The sequence below is a fragment of the Phoca vitulina genome, unplaced genomic scaffold (genome assembly GCF_004348235.1).
Source record: "Phoca vitulina isolate PV1807 unplaced genomic scaffold, GSC_HSeal_1.0 scaffold94, whole genome shotgun sequence".
Classification (NCBI taxonomy): Eukaryota; Metazoa; Chordata; class Mammalia; order Carnivora; family Phocidae; genus Phoca; species Phoca vitulina.
The window spans coordinates 1,942,624-1,968,273 of record NW_022589797.1 but is presented as its reverse complement, the minus strand read 5'-3'; the positions used below and the strand labels follow the sequence as shown (position 1 = coordinate 1,968,273).

The 25,650-nt window shown below is 37.8% G+C and overlaps 1 protein-coding gene across 6 annotated transcripts in view; it reads left to right on the top strand.

Moving 5' to 3' along the window:
• The window catches only part of UNC13B (unc-13 homolog B), a 217,069-nt gene that overhangs the window by 47,546 nt on the left and 143,873 nt on the right, over positions 1–25,650 (top strand). For all 6 annotated transcript variants that reach the window (XM_032396862.1, XM_032396860.1, XM_032396865.1 and 3 more), the window contains exons 2-6: positions 10,221–10,250; positions 15,461–15,560; positions 19,698–19,815; positions 20,986–21,109; positions 23,446–23,519. In XM_032396862.1, the coding sequence (XP_032252753.1) occupies positions 10,221–10,250; positions 15,461–15,560; positions 19,698–19,815; positions 20,986–21,109; positions 23,446–23,519 (446 nt within the window). The remainder of the gene's footprint in view (positions 1–10,220; positions 10,251–15,460; positions 15,561–19,697; positions 19,816–20,985; positions 21,110–23,445; positions 23,520–25,650) is intronic.

Sequence of the window (25,650 nt, the reverse complement as noted above, 5' to 3'; positions counted from 1 at the left end):
TAAAGAAGAACCAAGGGGCGCCTGGGTGGCTCAGTCGTTAAGCGTCTGCCTTCAGCTCAGGTCATGATCCCAGGGTCCTGGGATCGAGCCCCGCATCAGGCTCCTGCTTGGCAGGAAGCCTGCTTCTCCCTCTCCCACTCCCCCTTCTTGTGTTCCCTCTCTCACTGTGTCTCTCTCTGTCAAATAAATAAATAAAATCTTTAAAAATAAAATAAAATAAAATAAAATAAAGAAGAACCAAGTGGAAATTTTAGAACTAAAAAATGCAATAACCAAAAAACTCAATGGATGAGCCCAATGGCAGAATGAAGAGAGCAAAGATTCAGTGAACTTGAAGATAGGATAATAGAAATTTTGCTGTTTGAATAAGAGAGAGAAAATAGACTGAAAAAGAAAATGAAGAGAACCTCTGAGACCTGTGGAATTACTGGAAAAGATCTGATATGTCATCAGACTTTCAGGAGAGGAAAAAGAGGATGGGGATGAAAAAGTATTCAAAGAAATAATGGCTGAGGGGCGCCTGGGTGGCTTAGTCATTAGGCATCTGCCTTCAGCTCAGGTCATGATCCCAGGGTCCTGGGATTGAGCCCCGCATCAGGCTCCCTGCTCCGTGGGAAGCCTGCTTATCCCTCTCCCACTCCCCCTGCCTGTGTTCCCTCTCTCGCTGTGTCTCTCTCTGTCAAATAAATAAAATCTTTAAAAAAAAAAGAAATAATGGCTGAAAGCTTTTCAAATTTGGCAAAAAGCATAGATCTACGGATTTAAGAAGCTGAGCAAACTTTAAACATGATAAAAGAAATCCACACCAAGACACATCATAATTAAACTTTAAAGACAAAGAAAGGGGCGCCTGAGTGGCTCAGTCGTTAAGCATCTGCTTTCGGCTCAGGGCATGATCCCAGGGTCCTGGGATCGAGACCCACATAGGGCTCCCTGCTCAGCGGGAAGCCTGCTTCTCCCTCTCCCACTCCCCCTGCTTGTGTTCCCTCCCTCGCTGTGTCCCTCTCTGTCAAATAAATAAATAAAGTCTTTAAAAAAAAAAAAAGACAAATATTGAAAGCAGCAGAAGAGAAATATATCGAGAGAGTAAAAACAATTTAAATGCCTGGATTTCTCATCAGAAACCATGGAGACCAGAAGGAAGTGGCGCAACACTTTTCAAAAGCAGAAAGAAAAAGTCAACTCACAATTCCATATCCAGTGAAAATATCTTTGAAGAATGAAGATGTTCTTAGATGAAGAAATTTCTTCAAACAGTAAGGAAATGATAAAAGAAACCTTGGCATATCAGGAAGAAAGAACAAAAGGGCGCCTGGGTGGCTTAGTTGGTTAAGCAGCTGCCTTCGGCTCAGGTCATGATCCAGGAGTCCCTGAATCAAGTCCTGCATCAGGCTCCCTGCTCGGCAGGGAGTCTGCTTCTCCCTCTGACCCTCCCCCCCTCATGTGCTCTCTCTCTCAAATAAATAAATAAAATCTTAAAAAAAAAAAAAATGGAAAGAAAAATATGGGTAAATAAAACAGGCTTCTTTAGTTTCTAAATTATGTTCAATAATAGAAATATTGTCCTATGTGGTTCTCATCTTTGTAGTAGAAATATTTTAAGATGATTATATTACAAGTGGAGGAATGATAAGGTGGCTTAAAGGCAATATAACAGCTTCTATACTTCGCTTGAACTGGTAAAATGTTGACAACCTTAGACTGTGATGTTATATATGTAAAATGTAATACTAAGAGAGACCACTAAAAAAATCTGTACAAAGTGATACATTAAAATATATTACAAATAAAAACAGAGTTCCAAAAAAATCTTTAACCCACAGGAAGGCAAGAAAAAGAAAATGGAGAAAAAGCCTGAGAACAAACAGAAAACAAAAAATGATAGATTTAAGCCATAACAGTTTAAGAAGTACATTAAATGTAAATGATCTAAGTACATAAGAGTTTGGCAGAGTGGATATAAAAACATAACTATATATTGATACATAGAACAACTTGGATGGACCTCAGGGTTGTTATGCTGAGTGGAAAAAGGCAATTTTGAAAGACTACTTTGTATATGAATCTGTTTATATAGTATTCTTGAAATGACAAAATTATGCAGATGGGGGACAGATAAGTTGTTGCCAGGGGTTAGAGATGATGAAGGAGGGGATAAGCATGACTATAAAGTAGTATCATGAGGAAGATCTTGTGATGATGGAATTTTTTTTTTTTTTTTGGTGATGGAATAGTTCTATATCTTGATTGCAGTGGTAGTTGTGTGGATCTACATATTTGATAAATACTGTAGAAAAACATATACACACATTATGTTAATTTCCTCGTTTTGATATTGTACTATCATTATGTAAGATTATGTAAGATTTCTGTAAGATTTAACTTGTGGGAAACTGGGTGAAGGGTACATTGGACCCCTCTATTATTGTTGCAACTCTCTGTAAATCTATAATTATTTCAAAATAAAAGTTAATCCTATAGTAAACATTATACTCAATATTGAAACGTTAAAAAATAGTTATTTATGTGTATACACACACACACACACACACACACACAAAGGAATATCACTTAGCCATGAAAAGGATGAGATCTTGCCATTTGCAACAACATGGGTAGACCTAAAGGGTATTATGCTAAACAAAATAAGTAAGAGAAAGACAAATACTATATGATTTTACTTGTAAGTGGAATCTAAAAAATAAATTAATAAACAAAATGCAGAAACAGACTCATAAATACAGAGAAAAAAACTGATGGTTGCAATTATGGGGGTGGGGTGTGGTAGGATGGGAGGGGAGATGGGCAAAATGGGTGAAGAGGAGTGGGTGGCAGATAGAGGCTTCCAGTTATGGAGTGAATAAATTACAGGGGTGAAAGATAAAGCATAGGGAATATAGTCAATGGTATTGTAATAGCACTGTATGATGACAGATGGTAGCTATGCTTGTGAACATATGGACTTGTTGAATCACTGTTGTACACCTGAAACTAACTATATGTGAATTATACGTCAATAAAAAATTTAAGTTCAAGGAGTTAACATTTAAAAAATTCCCGCTTGGGACGTCTGGGTGGCTCAGTCGGTTGGGTGTCTGCCTTCGGCTCAGGTCATGATCCCAGCCTCCCAGGATCGAGCCCCACATCAGGCTCCTTGCTTGGCGGGGAGCCTGTTTCTCCCTCTGCCTGCCGCTCCCCCTGCTTATGCGTGCGCATGCTCTCTTTCTCTGACAAATCTTAAAAAATAAAATTCCCACTTAAAATCAAACAATTCAAGGATGCCAACTTTTATTATTTACATTCAGTAGTTTATTAGAAGTCCTAACCTGTGCCATAAGATCAGAAAAAGAATGAAAAGATTTTAGGTTTGGAAAGAAATAAAAAAATGATAGATGATGTGATTTTCTATTAAAACTAGAGAATCTAGGCCTAAAAGAAGAGTGTAACAGAATTATTACATTTAAGATAGTTTACAAAAGTTAGCTGCATTTCTATGTAGTACAAATATCATTGGCAATAGCAAAAACAAAAGAATGCTGTAGTGAAATCTAGCAAAATATGTATGGGACAAAATTAAATTAATTTTGTAGGAAATTATAACCAAGACATTAAAGAAGGGTTAAATAAGTAGACATGCTGTTTTCAAGTATAAGAAACCTAAAAATTTCTGTGCCACCCTCCCGCGGAAACATAAATATTTTATTATTTATTCTATTTTATTTTTTTAAAGATTTTATTTATTTATTTGACAGAGACACAGCGAGAGAGGGAACATAAGCAGGGGGAGTGGGAGAGGGAGAAGCAGGCTTCCTGCTGAGCAGAGAGCCCGATGTGGGGCTCCATCCAGGACCCTGGGATCATGACCTGAGCCGAAGGCAGATGCTTAATGACTGAGCCACCCAGGCGCCCCAACTTAAATATTTTAAAAATGTAAAGTTTCCTCATTTGATTTATAGATGTTAACTGTAGTTCTGATCAATCTTACCACTGATTTTGGGAACTTGCCATTTGATTCTAAAATTTACAAAGGTTTGGTTATCATCTGAAAACCTGTTTATGTAATAGTGACATTAAGAAATTAATGGGGAAAAACCTTATGTGAAGAGATGCAAAAAAGGAGTAAGCATAACAGTGTAGAACTAGGCAGGAATCTCTTGCCTTAGCTGGTATCAAGATTTCAAGAATAACATTATAGTTATATAGAGAGAAGTATGTAATACTTAAATATACATATATTATGGCAAAGTAATAAATAGGATGTAGGTCAGATTTGATACAGTATTCTAAGATTTAAAATAATGATAGCTGAACCAATCTTTGTTACTCTCTAGGTATAAGTATCCAAATTCCAGAATAAATCAGTAAAACGAGGTCACCAAGACTTCTAAGGATTTTATTTTTCAAGTAACACCAGTGCAGTTTGACTTTTCAAGTGAATTTCTGTGCTGTTGCTTTTACTAAAATATGATGCATGTCATGAAAACATTTTAATTTACAAAATTAGTTAATTTAAAAATGGGAACTGAAATAAATGCTTTTTTACATTTCAGTGTCCTTTTACATCAATTCTTTTATCTCCCTCAATATACAAAAACCTTCATTTTCCACAACAGACATAATATTCACCTTCTATGTGAAAACCCCGAGGACTAAGATATTACTTTTTTTGTGTGTGTGTAAGGGCCCACAGATGAGCAGTGTCAGAGGCAAGTCTAGAGTCAAAGTCTGATTTCTTGTCCTGTGCTTTTCCCAAATAACTGCAATGATTTTCTAGCATTAGCAGCTGCTATTTTTGTTCCACTTCTGTAGGATTATTATAATATTTCAGGAGTTGTCATTTGAAATGTTGGGAAACACTCAGATTTTAGGTGCTGTATCTTCATGACAAATACTTAGAAAAACATGCTCCTATGATAATGATTTTCTCAAGGGCCTATGTTTATTATACCTAGGGCTAGAGTAGACCTTGAATTAGCAATGATTCCATCCAGTTCCAAAGAGATACTTGCAAACACCATGTAATTAGCCCATTTTAATAGAGCAAATAAACATAAGACTAATCAATAAAAGCAGACTTTTGCAAACATAAAATAGGAAAATCTAATGAGAATGACAACATTGCAAAAAGAAGTTTTATTAGCAGATGCTAATGCATGAATTTCCCCTTGATATGCACTGTTTTGTGGATAGATGTGCATTTTTTCTGGAGAGCAGATTTGTAGCTTTTGTTAAATTATCAAAGGAGTCTAACTTTTAAAAGGTTAAGAATTTACAGTAATACACAACGGGAGGGAAGGCATGTTGGCACAGTTTCAAGGAGGAGCAAGTGATGATAAAAAAGAGAGGGACTATACCTAGGAAAAACTGAAAAGCAAACAAAATGTATCTACTTCATTTCTGGACTTTCTGGTATCCTTGTGCTGTCTTTCCAAAGGAGATTTAGAAAGATTTCCTTTTTTTTTTTTTTTAATTTATTCTTAAATAGGAAAAGCTCTGGATTTAAGATACTGTAATTCCTTTGTTTTAGCCCCGTGTCTAACTAGCTCCAAATACCTGTACCCAAACTCTTGGAGATTTTGCGGGGCTAGTGGACTTTGCCTGTCTTTGGAATGTTGGGAAACACTCAGATTTTAGGTGCTGTTATCTTCATGACTAACATGTAGAAAAACGCGCTCCTCTTTGATTTTTTTCATGCCTTTTTAATGCTGTTTCTTATGTTTCTTTTCTTATCTATATTTTACCCATTTCCTTAGTCCTACTTCTGTTTGATGAAGTCTTTGATTATTATCCCACCCTCCTCACCGGTCCTTTCTTTGTGGCACATTTTATCTGAACACTGCATTTTGGTTTCTAGACTGACAGTGCATTATATGATTGGATCTTTACTCTGTGTGCTTGCATTTTTTTTTTTTTTCCAACTTCCTTAGGGTAGAGACCATGGTTTTTCATTCTTTCTCTTCCTTCTGCTGTTGCTGTGGCATTTTGGTGAAATGGAAAGAACTAGATTTATAATCAAAAGACATAAATCCTTTATCAAGCTCCATTACTTATTATCCATATGATGTTGCCAACAGATTCTTAATCTGACCCAGCCACAGAAACTCTCTGAGCTTGACTTTTGCTAATCTGTGAAATGGAGATAAAAAGGAAAATTAGTGTAAGCTCCCAATATCTGTTAACAAGAACGGTCCATTGTGGTGCTCTAACACCCTGGAAATTTACTATTGTCCTTTAGAGCTCTACTGTTAGACATTCATGACCTTCTACTGGAATACCAACTTCTCTACAGCTTTCTCTAAACAACCCTGCATCTTTGTTTCACTCCCTCAAAATTGAAGTTGGGAGCATGTGATTACTGCATCTAGGTCGGCTGCCTTTGGCTTCTGTCGTGTGTTTTAGGTCCTGCCTCCCATCTCTCTCAGGATTCCTTCAGAAGAAGAAGAGTGTTTTGATACTAAGGCGCCCAAAAGACAAATAGCTACCTCATCCATTTAATTCAGTTTTTAGGCAGTTTTTTTTTCTTGCCTAACACTATTGTTTTAATTTGTAATTCCCTAATGACATATGATGTTGAACATCTTTTCATGGAGTTACTTGCTATCTATATATCATCTTGGGGTGAAGTGTCTATTAATGTCTTGCTCATTTTAAAGTCAGGTAGTGTGTTTTCTTAACTGTTGAGTTTTAGGAGTTCTTTGTGTATTTTGGATAACAGTCCTATATGAGATGTGTCTTTTGCAAATACTTTTTCCCAGTCTGTGGCTTATCTTCTCATTCTTTTGACCTGGCCTTACACAGAGCAGTTTTTAATTTACTGAAGTCCAGCTTATCAGTTACTTCTTTTGTGAATTGTGCCTCTGTGATGTGTCTAAAAAGTCCTAATCATATCCAAGGTCATCTGAATTTTCTCCTATGTTATCTTCTAGGATTTCATAATTTTGTGTTTTACATTTAGGTCTATGATCCATTTTGAGTTAATTTTTGTGAAGGTCTGTCTCTAAGAAATTTTTTTTTTTCCCCACCATTTACAAGTCCATTAGTTATAGCACCATTTGTTGAAAAGGCTATTGTTGCTCCATTGTATTGCCTTTGCTCCGTTGTTGAAGATTAGTTTACTGGGGCACCTGGTTGGCTCAGATGGTGGATGGAGCATGTGTCTCTCGGGGTTGTAAGTTTGAGACCCACATTGGATGTAGAGGTTGCTTAAAAATAAAATCTTAAAAAAAAATTAGTTGACTATATTTATGTGGGTCTATTTCTGGCTCTCTGTTCTGTTCCATTTGATCTATTTGTCTGTTCTTTCACTAAAACCATACTGTCTTGATCACTAATAGCTTTATAGTAAGTCTCCAAAGTTGGGTAGTATTGGTCTTGAACTTCAGCATAGAGTTGGCTATTGTGGGTCTTTTGCTTTTCTGTATAAACTTTAGTCAGTTTGTCCATATCCACAAGATAGCTTGCTGGGATTTTTTTTTTTTTTTTTTTAGTAAAGGGTCTTCTTTTACTTTATTTTGAAAGTAGCAGGCCAGTGAATGAGGGAATAAGTGACATTTTAAAGGTTAGCAGACTATGTCAGAATTCTGTTTAATTACATAGTTACCGTTTATCACATGATAATACAAATATAAGTGAATCACATTATAGTGCTAACAATATTAAATAACTCTTGGGTAAAAACCATCAATTTAGGTGTTCAAAATCTCAATCATGCAGGGTTGTGGTGTAGAGTAGTATTTTTGAACTGCTTTTTTTAAGTGATGGAGGAAATTTTAATATTAACTTGCTGGGATTTTGATTAGTATTGTATTAAATCTCTAGGTCAAGTTGGAAAGAACTGACATCTTGACAATATTGAGTATTCCTATCCATGAGCATGGATTATTTCTCTGATTACTTCTTTCATATGTTTCATCAGTTTTCCTAATCTAGATCTTGTACTTATTTTTTTATTTTATTTATTTATTTATTTTTTTTTTAAAGATTTTATTTATTTATTTGACAGAGAGAGACACAGCGAGAGAGGGAACACAAGCAGGGGGGGTGGGAGAGGGAGAAGCAGGCTTCCCGCGGAGCAGGGAGCCCGATGCGGGGCTCGATCCCAGGACCCTGGGATCATGACCTGAGCCGAAGGCAGATGCTTAACAACTGAGCCACCCAGGTGCCCCCCTTGTACTTATTTTTTTAGATTTATACTTAAGTATTTAATTTTTTTGTGCTAATGTAAATGCTAAGTGTGTTTTTAAAAATTTTTTTTGTTTTAAGTAAGCTCTACACCCAATGTGGGGGTGGAACTCATGACCCCTAGATCAATAGTCACATGCTCTACCAACTAAGCCAGCCAGGTGACCCCCTTTTTCCAGTTTTTTTTTTTTTTTTAAGATTTTATTTATTTATTCATTTGACAGAGAGAGACACAGTGAGAGAAGGAACACAAGCAGGGGGAGGGGGAGAGGGAGAAGCAGGCTTCCCGCTGAGCAGGGAGCCCGATGTGGGGCTCGATCCCAGGACCCTGGGATCATGACCTGAGCCGAAGGCAGACGCTTAACAACTGAGCCACCCAGGCGCCCCTCTCCCTTTTTCCAGTTTTAAATGTGGATTCTTGATTTCTTAGTATTGACTTTTGAGATTTCTTCTTATAGTCCTTTATCAGTCTTATTATACATGGTTTGTAAATATTTCCTCTTAAACTTGCCTTTTTTTTTTTTTTTTTTTTAAGGTTTTATTCATTTACTTAGCACGTTTGTGAGCCAGGGGAGGGGAAGAGGGAGAGAGAGAATCCCAAGCAGACTCCCAAGCAGACTCCACACTGAGTGTGGAGCTGGACTCAGGGCTTGATCCCATGACCCTGAGATAACGACCTGAGCCGGAATTAAGAGTCAGAAGCTTAACCGATTGAGCTACCCAGGCGCCCCAAACTTGCCTTTTTTAACAGTGTCTTGAGGAATGCATTTTTTAAATTCTCAGTCTAGTCTATCCATTTTTTTCTTTTAACGTACATGATTTTGTACTCAATTTAAGAAATCTTTGCCTAGCCCAAGATCACTAAGATTTTCTGTTTTCTCTTAGATATTTTATAGTTTTGGCTCATATTTAGTAATATTCATGATTCATTTTAAGTTTTGCGTGTGGTATGAAGTAAAGATAATGTTATATTTATATATTCCATATATATATTTCAATTTTATTTCATTGATCGATGTCTAATTTTATGCCAGTGCTACACTATCTTGATTACTGTAGCTTTATAGTAAGTCTTAGATTAAATGAAACTATTAAAGAATAATTGGGAAGAAGGATTGATGTGAGACTACAAGGGACAGTCCAGTGGGAGACATACTTTGATTCAGTAAAATAGATTTTAGCATTAAGTGTTGCTTGAAAATGGAGAGGGTCTTGTAAAAACGTACTGAATTACCCATTCTCTTGGATGTGTTAGGCAGAGCTTGGATGTCAGCTAAGGTGAAGCTTTCAGTTGTAATTTAGGACAAGGAGAGTGGCAGATCTGTACCCTCAAGTATCCTTTTCAGGCATTGTTTTGGGATTTCCTTTTATTTTCCCCCTACTCCTGCACACTTAGTCTTAATCTTCATTGATGGGAAAATATTTGGTGTTTACTGGAATTTGGCAATTCTCCTGCATCTTTGTTGTCTTTGACCTTTCTTAGAAGCTGGCATGCTGCAATCCTAATGTGGGATTCTTTCTTTTGCAGTTCTGCACTGATGTTTTGTAAATAGCTCTTTGTGGTCATTTGGATAGGAGCTTTTCTTGTTACCTTGTTTATTCCCAGCAAGAAATTACTTCTCCCCCTTGTTTAAAATCTGTTGTCTAAATCTGGCCTGTTGAGCTCTTTTGGCATGAATGAAATGGGGGGAATTTCTATGATGGGCTTTAAATGAGAAACATATATAACTTAAACCTTAGATATGTGAAATGAAACAGGTTGCCTGCCAAAGGAGTAATTGAGTTTCCTCTATCGTTGTCAAGAGGCTGTGAGAGATTTCTACATTGAGGATGAGATTAGATTGGATGATTTGTAAGGGCCCTTCTAACTCTGCCTTCAACCTTTGGTCAGAAGTCTCAGCATCTTTTCTCTTAGACTTAGACTTACAAATCTAGTCTAAAACTCTAACCTTGGCATATAGTAGATGCTCAAGAAATGTTGGTTTAGTTAATGAATTTGCAAAAATTCTTCATGGTGTCCTCTTTTTTTTCTCTTGCAGTTAAAAGAGCCAAATTCCAGGGCTCACCAGGTAAGGCTGGCCTTTAATTATGTCTTTTCCCTTCATACTTGCTGTGATTTAAAATCAGCCTTTAGGGGCGCCTGGGTGGCTCAATCGTTAAGTGTCTGCCTTGGGCTCAGGTCATGATCCCAGGGTCCTGGGATCAAGCCCCGCATCGGGCTCCCTGCTCAGCGGGAAGCCTGCTTCTCCCTCTCCCCCTGCTTCTGTTCCCTCTCTCACTGTGTCTCTCTCTGTCAAATAAATAAATAAAATCTTAAATAAAATAAAATCAGCCTTAAAAAAAATCAATCTTTTAAACAGTCATTAATTTCATTTAATTCATTGATTAAATAAATTCACAAAATTTATTAAATTATTAAAAATCAGTATGGGGAGATGTTGGTCAAGGAGTACAAAGTTTCAGTAATGCAAGATGAATAATTTCTGGAGAATTAACATACAACATTTTATAATTAATGAGTACTGTATACTTGGAATTTGCTAAGAGGGTGGATCTCGAGCTGTCAATGTGCACATATACACACTTGAAAAGAAAATGGTAATTATGTGAGTTGTGATGAATATATTAATTAGCTTGATTATGGTGGTTATTTCACAGTATGTATCAAATCAAGTTGTACACCTTAAATACATACAATTTTAAATTGTCAAACCTCAGTAAAGTTGGAAAAAATCAATGCTGTTGTAAAACATTAAAGAAATCTATCTAGTGAAAACTGAAAGTCCCCTTACCTCAATTTCACTTCTCCCCAGTAACTATTTAGAGGTTTGTATATACCTTCTCAGATTTCTTCTGTGTATATGCATGTATAAATGAATAGATTAACCTTGTTCAACCTGCTTTTATTCCAACAACACGTTACTTTGAGTGTGTGTATACATATATCTGGTTCTTCTTTTTCTTTTTCTTTATTTAAAGTGAACTTTGGGGGCACCTGGGTGGCACAGTGGGTTAACCGTCCAATTCTTGGTTTGGGCTCAGGTTGTGATCTTAGGATCTAGGGATTGAGCCCCACATCAGGCTCCATGCTCAGCACAGTCTGCTTGGGTTTCTCTCCCACTCCCCTCTGCTCCTCCCCACTGTGCCTGTGTCTCTCTCTCTAAATAAATAAATCTTAAAAAAAAATAAAGTTAATTTTATGCCCAGTATGTGCCCAGAATTTTGTTATAAGTTTGTACCCTAGGTTCCTGATTGATGAATATTTAGCTTGTTTCCATTTTTTACTATTTTAAGCAAATACATGTTTTTGTGCACTTATCATTGTCTGCTTTGCAAATGTATCTATACACTAGAGTCCAGAAATAGAGAATTGCTGGGATAATGGTATGCATTTTTAAAAAATTTGGTAGCTGCTGCCACACTGCACTTCTGAAAGTTTTGGGGGAGATTATACTTAAACTAAAAGTATATGAGTGTTGATGAGCACTGGGTGTTATACGCAGCTAATGAATTATTGAATACTACATCAAAAACTAATGAGGTATTCTGTGTTGGCTAACTGAACATAATAAAAAAAAAATGAGTGTTTATCCAAATCCTTATCAACATTAGGTAGTATGAAACTTTAATCTTTGCCCATCAGAAGGTGAAAATAGTATTTACTTGTTTCAATACACATTTTCTTAATTATGAATGTCAAGTTACAGAGACTTATTCTGGTTACTGCTGGGGAAAAGGGAAGGTACTGGGGATTACTGGGAAAAAGTGAACATGATTGGGAATCCATGGAATGCTGAAAAAACCAAACCTTGGGTACAGTAGGAACTAAGACAGTTACTGAGCCTGTTGTTCTCTCCACTAGCTAGGTCTCTCTTCTTTCTTAGAATCTGTTTTGTTTTCCTTTCTCTTCTAGCTGGCTTTCTATGCTTAACTTTTTTGCACACAGCCCATGATGGCTGCTCCAGTGGAGTATATATACTTCTCTGAGCTCCAGCACCAACTACCAATTGTGTCACTATTTCTTTTTCTTTTTTTATTATGTTATATTATTCACCATACAGTACATCATTAGTTTTTGATGTAGTGTTCCATGATTCATTGTTTGTGTATAACACCTAGTGCTCCATGCAATACATGCCCTCCTTAATATTTCTTTGTTTTCCTTATTTAAGATCTTTTGAGAGGGAATTGGATTGGTTTCTGTTTTTTTGGCCAGTTCATGGATTGGCTGCTCCTGGTGGCATCTAAATCTGGTCTGGTCAGCTGTGGTTGGATGTGGGGGGTGGAGTACAAAATCATGATAGGAAACATAGCTCAGTGGTCTATTTCACTGCTACTGGAGATGGTTGGGGATTCTCTCGTGTGGGTAGGCTTGTATTTTCATATATCTTAGGTATAATTCTGGTAAACTTCCCATGTCTAAGTATAAAACTATATAATTTTTTAATGATTTCATAAGGATTTAATAATAGTCCTAATAGTTAAAATAGCTATGATTTATTGAGCACTTGCTGTATCAGGGCATTGCCTAAATACTTTCGCAAATGTCTTATTTAATTATCACAACAAACTTAGAACATTGTATTATTCTCACTTTTATTATTTAAATTTTTTGGGTGGGGGAGGGACAGAGGGAGAGGGAGAAAGAGAATCTTTTTTTTTTTTTAAAGATTTTATTTATTTATTTATTTGAGAGAGAATGAGAGAGAGAGAGTACATGAGAGGGGGGAGGGTCAGAGGGAGAAGCAGACTCCCTGCCGAGCAGGGAGCCCGATGAGGGACTCGATCCAGGGACTCCAGGATCATGACCTGAGCCGAAGGCAGTCGCTTAACCAACTGAGCCACCCAGGCGTCCCCCGAGAGAGAGAATCTTAAGCAGTATGACCAGTGCAGAGCCCAACATGGGGCTCGGTATCACAACTCTGAGATCATGACCTGAGCCAAAATCGGAGTCGGACACTTAACTGACTGAGCCACCAGGTACCCCTAAAATTTTTTTTTAAATGAGTATAGTTGACATACAATGTTACAGTTTTAGGTGTACATCATAGTGATTCTACAAGTTTATACATTATGCTGTGTTCACCACAAGAGTAGCTACCATCTGTCACCATACAGTAATATCACAATACCATTGACTCTATTCCTTTTGTTGTGCCTTTTATTCCACTTACTCATTACATAACTGAAAGCCTCTATCTCCCACTCCCCATTTTACCCTTCCCCACCCCTCTGGCAACCATCAGTTTGTTCTCTTTATTTATAGGTCTGATTCTGCCTTTTTTTTTTTTTTTTAAGATTTTATTTATTTATGAGAGAGAGGGAGGGAGAGAGCAAGTGAGGGGAGGGGCAGAGGAAGAAGCAGACTCCCTGCTGAGCAGGGACCCCGACACAGGACTTGATCCCAGGAGCCTGAGTTCACGACCTGAGCCGAAGGCAGATGCTTTACTGACTGAGCCACCCAGGTGCCCCATGATTCTGCTTTTTGTAAAACTGCATAATTTTAACGATGCTCCAGAGAAGATTTACCTTCTGCTAAAAGTGCATGGCAGGGCCTATTTTCTCACACTCCTAACATTAGGTAATCATTTTAAGTAATCTTTGCCTATTTGATGAGTCAAAAATGATAGTCTTTTTTTTTTTTTTTCATTTTATAATGTTAAGATTAATTTCTTACACAGAAAAGTGAACTCTCAGTTCAGTGCCTCTAATCACGGTTCATGTAAATGTAGTAGGGGGAATGCAAAAGGTGCTGTGTTTAAGCAGTAGTACTCAATTTATATTCTCAGGTTAAAGAATCTCCTTTTCCCAACTCTGTGATAATATTGCCTTTTTTTTTTTTTTAAGATTTATTTATTTGATGGGGCACCTGGGTGGCTCAGTCGTTAGGCATCTGCCTTCGGCTCAGGTCATAATCCCAGGGTCCTGGGATTGAGGCCTACATCAGGCTCCCTGCTCGGTGGGAAGCCTGCTTCTCCCTCTCCCACTCCCCCTGCTTGTGTTCCCTCTCTCTCTGTGTCTCTCTCTGTCAAATAAATAAATAAATAAATAAAAAGATTTATTTATTTGAGGAGTGCCTGGGTGGCTCAGTCGGTTAAGCCACCAAGTCTTGGTTTCGGCTGGGGTCATTATCTCGGAGCCTGGGATACAGCCCCATATCGGGCTCTGTGCTCAGCATGGAGTGTGCTTGAGATTCTCTCTCTCCCTCTGCCCCTTCTGCTTGTGCTGTCTCTCTTTCAAATAAATAAAAAATCTTAAAAAAAAAAAAAAGATTTAGTTATTAGAGAGAGAGAGCACGAGCGCACAGTGGGGGAGGGACAGAGAGAGAGGGAGAGAGAATCCCAAACGGACTCCTGCTGAGTGGGGAGTCTTTGGGTGGAGGGGTGGGGGACTTGATTTGACCTGCTGAAATCAAGAGTCAGATGCTCAATGGACTGAGCCACCCAGCTGGCTTTTTATGTAAGTTGTGGTTTATGCCAGCCTGAATAGATCAAGCGTGGAATTCCTTTCCTTTATGAGGATTTTTTCTCAATTCTTGTCCCTGTCAACAGCTAGATGTAACCCTTTCCTCTCCTTCAATCCTTTATCATTTTTTCTCTTTCTCTTATGGTACTTATTCCTTTTTTTGTTAATTTATGTATCTTATCTTTTCTATTAGATTAATTAGATTTGTTTTTTTCAAACTGAAGATGGTTTATAAAATCAATTCAGTTGGTTATGATTAATTTTTTTTTTTTATATTTTATTTATTTGACAGAGAGAGACACAGCGAGGGAGGGAACACAAGCAGGGGGAGTGGGAGAGGGAGAAGCAGGCTTCCCGCCGAACAGGAGCCTGATGTGGGGCTCGATCCCAGAACCCTGAGGTCATGACCTGAGCTGAAGGCAGACACTTAATGACTGAGCCACCCAGGCGCCCCATGATTAATGTTTTAATAGTTTAAATAACAGGAAATATCAGTGTATCACATCTTGTATTTCATGAAGCTTTTGTTTTCATTTGTGTATATGTGTGTCTACAGGGTCAAATATGTATTTCTAAAATTTGGAAAACTATTATAGCTTATACTTTTGAGAATAGAATGTATTTTATAATTTTTTTACAGCTCTGTATGCTTAGAATGATGGCATATAGTACAATATATAGTTTTATTTTTTCTTCAACATAAAATACTTTAATTTGGGTTACTCAGTTCCAAAGACTTTGTGAGATTGAGTAACAGTCTGAGCACTAAGTATTACATCTTCATTGTGCATTTTTTTTTTGCTTTTTTTTAAAGATAAATTTAATACATATGTGACCTTGAAAGTGCAGAATGTGAAGAGCACAACCGTAGCAGTTCGTGGTGATCAACCTTCTTGGGAACAAGATTTTATGTTGTAAGTACTTTGCAGCAGCAGCCGCCTGCAATATTTATGAAAACTACAGAGTTATGGGAACAAGTGAGGGGTATTGTGGGGTGAAGTACATCTGCAGTTTTGTTCTCTCCTGCATTTGTAATTGATTCTACATTATGTGAATTATGAATGCAAATAAACTCCCAATTCATTTATGTGGGTAAATATACTGCCTAGTCAGATTTTCCCAGTGGTCAGAATTAGGATATAGTACAATATACTTAGCATGATAGTAAACATAATTTAAATCTTGCTTCAATTCTCAGAAGGCTCCTTGCAGGAATGCGTTGTGCGCACATGCGTGTGTGTGTGTGTGTGTGTGTGTGTGTGTGTGTGTGTGTGTGAGAGAGAGAGAGAAAGAGAATGTGTATGTGTGTGTATACCCAGGTTACCTGCTATTGAAGATGAGGATTTCTGTGCTTAAAATCCTTTTGCTTTATGGAGTGAAATGTCCTACCTTCCTCTAATTAATAAAAATGAGTAACCATTAGGATTTCTTACATATGACACAAAATGTATATTATTGTAAGCTCTGGCTTTAAAAACTTGACACTTCATTTTTTTCCTCTGAAATTTGAGGCATTTTTTTTCTGCTCTAGAGAAGGGGAGAAAAATACAGAATATCATTTTGAAGGACTACACAAATCATTGAGCTTCTCTGAGTGCCAGTTACTTTACCTGTAAAGGTCTGTCTTTCTTACAAGGTTATACTTGTTTTCTGGGAAGTTAGGCATGAGGGTGTCAAACAAGAAAATGTATTAAAATTGCTGTGAGTTTTGAAATGGAAGTGAAATTGACTTTACAAGTTTTGTAGTGCATCTCAGAGGCACGTAGGGATGATTATTTTCACGTAGCTACATTGCAATCCTTCGGGCTTTTGATGTATTGCTTCTTATAGTACCATTTAGGAAACTAGATTATAAATACTTTAAGGGTAAGATTATGAGTGGCTGGGCTAATAAGACAGTAGCAGAAGGGATAGAAAAGGATGGAAAGAAGGTGTTAAGGAGATAGACTTGTCTTGCATGATTGGGTAGGTACTGTGTTACTCATTAGGATAGCGGACAATATAAATTCACTTATGGACAGACTTATATTTGAGGTTCTTATAGGACTAGTAGGAAGAGAGGTACAGAAGATAGGAGCTTGAACCTGGCACTCAGGAAAGAAGTAGGGGTTGGAGAAATATTTTAGTCAGTTGGAGCTGTAGGCGTAGTTGAGGAAGCTTGGGGAGATGGTGAGTAAATTGAAAACAGGGCCTGGGGTAAAGCCTGGAAGGGCACCAGCATTTAAAGTGGGACAGAGGGGACTAAAAAGGAATGAACAGAGAGATAGGAGAAACAGGAAACTGAGAGAGAACTGGGGCTTCAAGAATAAAGAGAGCCAATGTTGTCACATTTCTCACTGGTTGTCTCTCTCTCAAAATTATAAACCTCGTTCATTCCCTTTCTCAGTTACAGTGCCGTGAGAGTGAGACTGTGTTTCTCTATACCCGTAGTGTGTATAGTCAGCTATGAGTGGTTTATTCAAGTCTCTTCCCATGGCTGTTTGGCATAGAAAATCCAGAAATCCTACCTTCTTCTGATTTCCAATTGGCAGTAATAATCACTTACTGTTACAAGTGTTCCCATTGTGTGAAACCTAGCGATCTTCTGTAGCCTCTCAGCATAACTAGCTTTATTCTTACGTGTTTATTTTCCAATTTCCTGTAGCACTTCCTCTTTCAACCCTTCTGTGATATGTGTGAATTTTTTTCGTCTCCCACCTTGAGATGCTGTGTGAATTTTGCTTTCTCCTCTGTTACACATGGATTTTATTAGCTACATTTTCGTCTTTTGTGCTCCTATTCCTTATTCCTCCTACCCTGCTCTTTTGTTACTGGCAGCTCCATTGCTGGTCTCTCGTCTCCTTTCTCCTTTTTCCTTCTTCCTGATGTATTATATGGCAGTATCTAATACTCACTTTTGTATTTTTTGTTGTTTATCTTTCATATTTCTGTGTCTTACTTCCAGGACTAGATTATTCATTTAAGGGTAAGCAGGGCATCTTTAGTTACTGTGAATTTGCCTAGCTCCAAATCTTGTATATGTATACACACATATACTATTGATTATTTAATAGAGAAAAGAAGTTTCCCCAGAGCTCTGGGGATGAGGCATGAACAAAGCTCTCAGACTTCTTTTAAGTTGGGCCTGCTGGACACACATAGATGAGATGAGAAGCTTCTTATGGGAGATAACCTCTTGGAGTTTTATTCCCCAGAGTTCCCTAAAGAACTTTTTTCTATCCAAGCCAAGCTGTAAAGATCTCTGGCTATTTCTTTCATCTATTGGCTTGAGATGTTGCTTAGGACTTGCTTTAGGAACATTATGTATGTATCCCCATGCAATTTTTCTTTTCCAGATTCAAAAGATTTGGGGTTGTCAGATGTCTTTTCCAAGGCAAATTGATTAATTAGGCTGAATGAAACTGTGGGACAAAAGCTTAATTTCCCCACACTGTGAATACCTTAACTTACTGGCTGGGTTTAGTCACCCACTTTGTGGCTTTGAACAGCTCTCAAGATAGTTTAGAAGGTTTTAGAGATAAGAATTAGGTCCTATATTGTGTGTCTTGCTCAAAGTACCAAACCATACGTATTATATGTGCTGAGGAAACATTAATTAAATGAACAAATGAACTCAGTACATTCTCTGTTCTAGTGTATTTAAGTAAAAGGGGTGAATTTTCTTTGCTTCACTTGTTTTCAGCACATTTGATGAGAAGTCTATGGCTGTCTTACCACATCCTAAATGTGTGATTCTGAGAACATGTATTTTATTTTTTTAAGATTATTTATTTATTTGAGAGAGAGAGAAAGAGAGCACAAGCAGGCGGAGGGGCAGAGAGAGAGGGAGAAACAGACTCACTGTTGAGCAGGGAGCCTGATGCAGGGCTTGACCCCAGGACCCTGGGATTATGACCTGAGCCAAAGGCAGACGCTTAATTGACTGAGCCACCCAGGTGCCTGAGAACATGTATCTTAATAGAACAGGGAAACCAAACTTTCTCTAAAGTGTGAACTTGAAACTTCATGTGATGGATAGCTCTTGTCTCCCTGAGAATACCTTTCTGCTTTTTTGCTAGAATGGGCCTTTTTTCATTTTTCTTGCATTTCCTTTCAAATAACCCCGTATTTCAATAAGAGCTTTCTGGAGGATGTTTTTAGCATAATATAAGTGTTTGCTTGTTCCACTTTAAGACTATAATTACGTTTGAGTTGGCCCTTCCGAGCTGATATTCTACCATGTATGATGCTGTTTTTGCTTAGTGGTTATGTGGCTCTTTCTGGAATGATTTCTTTTCAAAAAATTTTTTCCTATTTGTTATTACAGGATAATCATTGTGTTTATCTCTATCCTCTGACAAATATTTTGTTTATAAATGACAGTGTCTATTTTAACTGGGTTCTCCAGGGGCTGAGTGGAGTGAACTGGTATACTCCCAGTGTCCCTTACCTGCCTCTGACCACAATTTCCCATCAGATTTAGATCTTCTCATGGGCTGTTTTACTTCTGTTTGGACTCCCTTTCATAAATTTTGTAAAGAAGCCTTGCCTTTTCCTAAGTTTCCTATATATAGTTTGTAAGTTGAGGGCACTGTTACTATTAATAATAAAACATATAAAACTGCTTGGTAAGGGTAGAGATTATAGACTTGCAGACCTGGCAGTAATGCCCTCCTTACTTACCCCATTTTTTTTGTGAAAACGCATTAATCTAACCATGTTTGTAGTTCCAGAGGTGAGGGGATGGATGGACAAAGGCATTTTTGTATGGATACTTACATACTTTTCTAGGAACCTAAAGAATGGTTGTAGCGTTCTGGGACATTTTGATTTTCCCTGACAATAGGTTCCTGGTGAGAAAGTATTCAAGGTTTAGCAAAACAGGAGATGTAGATGTAGGAGATGTATATTTCATATTATTTGGCTTTCTTTTTTTTCAAATTTATTTTTTTTAGTAATCTCTACACCCAGCATGGTGCTCAAACTCACAACCCTGATATCATGCTCTTCCTACTGAGCCTGCCTGGCACCCCTATCTGGTTTTCTTTAAACGGATTTATTCTTTCCTTCAGTGAGATTAGTCGCCTGGACCTGGGTCTAAGTGTGGAGGTATGGAACAAAGGACTGATCTGGGACACCATGGTGGGGACCGTGTGGATTGCACTGAAGACTGTTCGTCAGTCGGATGAGGTTAGTCAATGCATTGCCCGTTTGGAGGTATAGTTCTAGCCCATGCTTGTCCCCATCCTAGCTCCATTCAGCTAATATTCACCATGCATCTCAGATTGCTCTGTCCCCCTTTCTAACTAGTGAGCATGCAACTAGCCTATTCTTAACCTCACACAGAGGTTCAATGGATTTTATTTAAGTCTTGTCTTCTCTCTACCTTATGACTGAACTCAGCGGTGCCAGAACTTCTCTTTAGCCATATCAGGTTGATAGCCCCTTCTGAGTACTGTGTGTGAGGGAGAAGGAGAGAAGAAGGGGAGTAGGTGTGTATATGTGATCTAGGATACCTGTGGTTTCTGCATTCTCCTCTAAGAAGCTATCCTGGGATAAGTCCCATTAAACTTCCTCAGCCTGGATCCCGTTCTCTGCTTTATTTCTTTGAGTCACCAATTCCCAGGGAACTGGTTTCAATCTTCCATCTTCCACATATAACCCTAACAGAGTTTAAGGAATTAACATGGGTGGCAATTGTTATACACTCTGTCTCTATACATTATTTCCAAGAGTGGTTTTCTACTCCATTTTCCCAGATTAAAACATAACTCAGCATCATTTCCCCATAGACACTCACTTTGAACCTGGAAAAAATGTACTGTATTCCTGTTTGGCTTTAGCATTGACTATGTGTTTTCTCTGGGAGTTGGGATAGTGCAGGTGTGCCTCTCTTTCCTAAAGTCTTTTAGTTCTGGCTGTCTCTACTTCCCCAGGCAGATGGGCCGTTCATTTTTATTGTGGCTCCAGTTCAGATCTATTTTAAGTAGCAATGTTAGTAGCTCTTTACTGATTAGAAGTAGTAACACATATTAAGTGACACAGTCATTAAAAATTGTGCAGATTAAATATTGATCTATAAAGATATTTGGTTTTTGAGTTTGGGTACTCCAGAATTCTATGTTCAGTGGGCTTGCAGAGAGCTGAGCACGGTGAAAGCTGCTCTTCCACCAAAGAGGGAGAACAGAAACCACATAGCAGCAGAGGCAGGTGGTGACAGTGGTGTGTTTGCCTCATCAGGATGTGAGTGGTTCCCAGGAGCTCTCCAACAATGACATTGAGAAAAAAACACCAGCTCTTAAAACAGGAGGAGGGGAGCCATGAAGAAATAAAGTTTAATCTTAGATCTCTGTTTTCTAGGAAGGGCCTGGGGAGTGGTCCACGTTGGAGGCAGAGACATTGATGAAAGATGATGAGATCTGTGGAACTAAAAACCCAACTCCTCATAAGATTTTGCTTGATACAAGATTTGAGTTGCCTTTTGGTGAGTCTATTGAATTAGACTTTAAAAACCATTTAACACTTTTTACCATATTGTTAACAATTGTTCGCTAGTCTCATTACTGTATTTTTTGTGTTGTCAGCTGTCTCCTTTGAGGGCATTCTGTCTTCTTCTACCCTAGTCCCTATAATACCTAGCCCAGGAATGGTACAGGCTGTAGATACTCATTAAATAATCCACACTAAGCATATTCTCTTCAAGTCAATAGGTTTCTCTGACTATTTTAATGACTTAGGAAATACTTGCTTGTTAGAGAGCAGTGATTTATTCTTTTGATAATTTAACATTCATTGTCTTGAAGTGAATGTATACCTTGTGATTTGTCAATTTAAACATTGAAGTAGCATTAATAAATAGAAAAGTATTTAAAAATAAGTCAGAGAAAGACAAATACCATATGATTTCACTTATGTGGAATTTAAGAAACAAAATAGATGAACATAGGGGAAGGGAAGGAAAAATAAGATAAAAACAGAGAGGGAGGCAAACCTTAAGAGACTTTTAACTCTAGGAAACAAACTGAGGGTTGCTGGAGGGATGGTGGGTGGGGAGATGGGCTAATTGGGTGATAGGCATTAAGGAGGGCACTTGATGTAATGAACACTGGGTGTTATATGCAACTGATGAATCACCAAATTCTACCCTTGAAACTAATAATACACTACATGTTAACTAAATTGAATTTAAATAAAAAACTAAAAAAAATAATTTTTAAAAACAAAAAATACATGTTCATGGCAAAAATAGGTTTTTTGTATATATACAGTTTTGCTAGAGAGTGGATCTGTGGAGCTCCTTACAACTGTCAGTCCATCCCTCATTGCATTTTATTTTACTTATTTTTATTTTAAGTAGGCTTCATGCCCAATGTGGGCTTGAATTCAGGACCCTGAGATCAAGAGTCGCATGCTCCACGGACTGAGCCAGCCAGCAACCCCCAAGGCATTTTAAAAAGACATTCCTCTTTCAACACTGCATCATTTATATTGTGTCATTGGTGGCAGTGTACATTTCTATCTAGATTTTGAGTTTCATGAGGGCTCTTGTGTACTTTATTTTGGTATCTTTAGAGTTTGCTTGGCACATAATAGGTGTCTGATAAATGGTTTTTTGAGTAAATGTTAAGGTAAAACCTCAGATAAGTGAGGTCTGTCTTTGATGTGAGTTAACATGACTGTGCTAAGCTTGGGCCTCTGTGATAACCACATTTGGCATATAGTTTTCAAAGGCTTAATAAAGGGAGGCGCCTGGGTGGCTCAGTCTGTTAAGCCTCCGACTCTTGATTTCAGCTCAGGTCATGATCTCAGGGTCATGAGATCGACCCCCAAGTGGGGCTCCCTGCTCAGTGCAGAGTCTGTTTCTCTCTCTGTCCCTCTGCCCTTCCTCCTGCTCGCATGCGTGTGTGTGCGCTCTCTCTCTCAAATAAATAAATAAATCTTTAAAAAAATTGAAAATAAAAGGCTTAATAAAGGGTCTTTCTATGGGAAGAATTTTAGCTTACAGTGTGCCATATTTTGGCAATGGAATTTTCTTTTGGATAATTCAAAAACCTGTGAAATACTCTATTCAGTTATATACCATTATTTTTTAAAAATAGTAACATGAATTTTTTTATTATGTTGAAAGTTCAGAAAATACAGGTATGCAAAAAGAACATTAAAATTTCTTATCAACTAGAGATTTTTTTTTTTACATGTTGACATGTATCTTTTATTTTCAAAAATATTTTAAAAAATACTTATTTGAGAAAGAGAGTATGGGAGGAGGAGCAGAGGGAGAGAGAATCTCAAGCAGACTCCACGCCTAGTGTGGAGCACAACAAGGGACTCGATCTCATGACCCTGAGATCATGACCTGAGCCGAAACCAAGAGTTGGATGCTTAACTGATTGAGCTATCCAGGTGCCCCAAGATTTCATTCCTTTGATGGCTGAGTAATATTCCAGTGTGTGTGTGTGTGTGTGTGTGTGTGTGTGTGTGTGTGTGTACACCAGATCTTCTTTAACCATAGAATGGAGTTTTCTGTTTCTGCAAAGAACCATTATTGAGATTTTGATAGCAATTGCATTCAATATGTAGATCACACTGGGTAATGTTGACATTTTAACAATATTAAGTCTTCTGATCCAATGGGAATAATAGTACATTATTTTGTTTTTTTTTTGTGAAGATTCAAGATCAAGTTCATGGCAAGAACCAAGCCCACCAGTAAAATTAATCCATCACTTTCTAACTTTGATTATTTGATGGAATAAAGGATTATTGACCCATGATTAAATTAATAACCTAGTAATGTAGTTTCTTCTTTTTTCATGGTAGATATCCCAGAGGAGGAAGCCAGATATTGGACCTACAAATTGGAACAAATCAATGTCTTGGGAGCTGACAGTGAGGTAGGAATTGCCTTATTTGCAATACAGAGAGATGGGGAAAATTTCTTTCTAGGACACTATAATTTGCCAAGGGAGGGACCCAGAAGCATGTTAAAAAATGAAAGAATTTAAGCTGCATTAAGGAAAGAAGGCAACTGGAAGATCACTGGACATTCATTAGAAGGATCTGTCTCCCACTTTTTCTATTTTTCTCATTGTCCCCCATAAATGGCTGAGTTGGCATTTAGTCTGACTCTAGACTCTGAGTGAGAGCTTATACTAGGGAAACTGTCCTCTTGTTACACAGATGAGCAGAAGGCATTTCGTCTGCTAATCCCCAGATTTTTGGATGTACAATTGACCCTTGAACAATAGGAATTTGAACTGCGTGGGTCCACTTGTACACAGATTTTTTTTTTTTTAAAGATTTTTATTTATTTGTCAGAGAGGGGGGTGGAGAGAGAGAGAGAGTACAAGCAGGGGGAGCAGCAGGCAGAGGGAGAAGTAGGCTCCCCGCTGAGCAAGGAGCCTGATGCGGGACACTATCCCAGGATGGTGGGATCATGACCTGAGCCCAAGGCAGACGCTTAACTGACTGAGCCACCCAGGCATCCTGTACACAGATTTTTTTTTTTTTGGATAAACACTGTGCTGTAAATGTATTTACTCTTATGATTTTATTAACATTTTTTTCCTCTAGCTTGTAAGAATACAGGATAGAACACATATAACATGCAAAATATGCTTTAATTGACTGTTTATTGGTAAGGCTTCCAGTCAAAAGTAGGCTATTAGTAGTTAAGTTTTTGGGGGATCAAAAGTTATATGTGAACTTTTGCCTGTGTGGAAGGTCAATGCCTGTAACCCTCCATTGTTCAAAAGTCAACTGTATATTGTTATTTGTGTGTTATTTTTAGGGATGCTTAGGGTATTACATTGCTTGGTCCTGTCTTATCTCCAGAGAGAAGTCTGGTGCACAGAAGGGAACACAGTCAACTTAGTCTGAGCCATCAGGAATGGGGGATGTGTTTGTTATTGGTGGTGAAGGGAAAAGATAAGATTTTCATTTTGGGGCATGTTGGGCTGTTAGAAAATTGGTCTGATTATAAGGTAGAATTTGGAGTGCCAGTGGATATTTCAATGGAAATGTCTGATAGGGAACTTTAGGGAAGAATATGAAACTCAGGGTTAGATAGGGTGAGGAGCTATAGGCATAGAATTTGGATTCATGAATGGTAGCAATGATTCATAATGGTAGCATTTGGAGTCCCAGGAATAGAACTCACTCAGGTAGAATATATAGAAAGTATTGAAGAGGAATGAGGACAAAACCTTGGGGGAACATCAAAGATAGAATATGGAAAAAAAACAAAGAGATGGAGAAAGAGTTGCCTGAAGAGAGCAAGTAGGAGAAAAAGGATCATGGAATAAAGGAAAAAAGGGTTTTAAGGCAGAAATTCTTGATACTGTCAAATGTTATTAAGAACAAAGATGATAAGTAATGAAATGGAGCTGTTGCATTTGGCAATTAATGACCAGTATCTTTGGATTAGTGCAGGAAGCCAAAATGAAGTGTTTTGATGAGTATATGGGTTTCCTAAGGCTGCCATAACAAAGTACCACTAGCTAGGTGGCTTACAAAAACAAATTTATCTTCTCACAATTCCGGAGGCTAGAATTCTGAAATTAAGCTATTGGCAGGGTCAGTTCCTTCTGGATGTTCTAAGGAATTGTCCTATGCCTCTCTTCTGCCTTCTGGTGGTTTTCAGTAGTCCTTGCTGTTCCTTGGCTTGAAGACACGTTGTTCCAGTCTCTGCCTCTGTTATCACATGCCTCTCTGTCTCTCAGTCTGTCCTCACAATGTGTTCTCTTGGTGTGTCTCTGTCCAAATTTACATTTATGTTATAAGGGCAACAGTCCTTGGATTAATTGGATTACATCTATAGAACCCCATTTACAAATAAGGTCACATTCATAGGTACTGGGGATTAAGACTTCATCATATTTTTTTGAGGTACACAATTCAACCCACAATGAGTTAAATCAAAGATGAAGAAATGGAATTTGTGACAAGTGCAAACTACTCTTGTCAGGGTTTTCTCATAATTTAACTGAATCCTCTATAGGCTTCCTATTATTAAACTACATAACT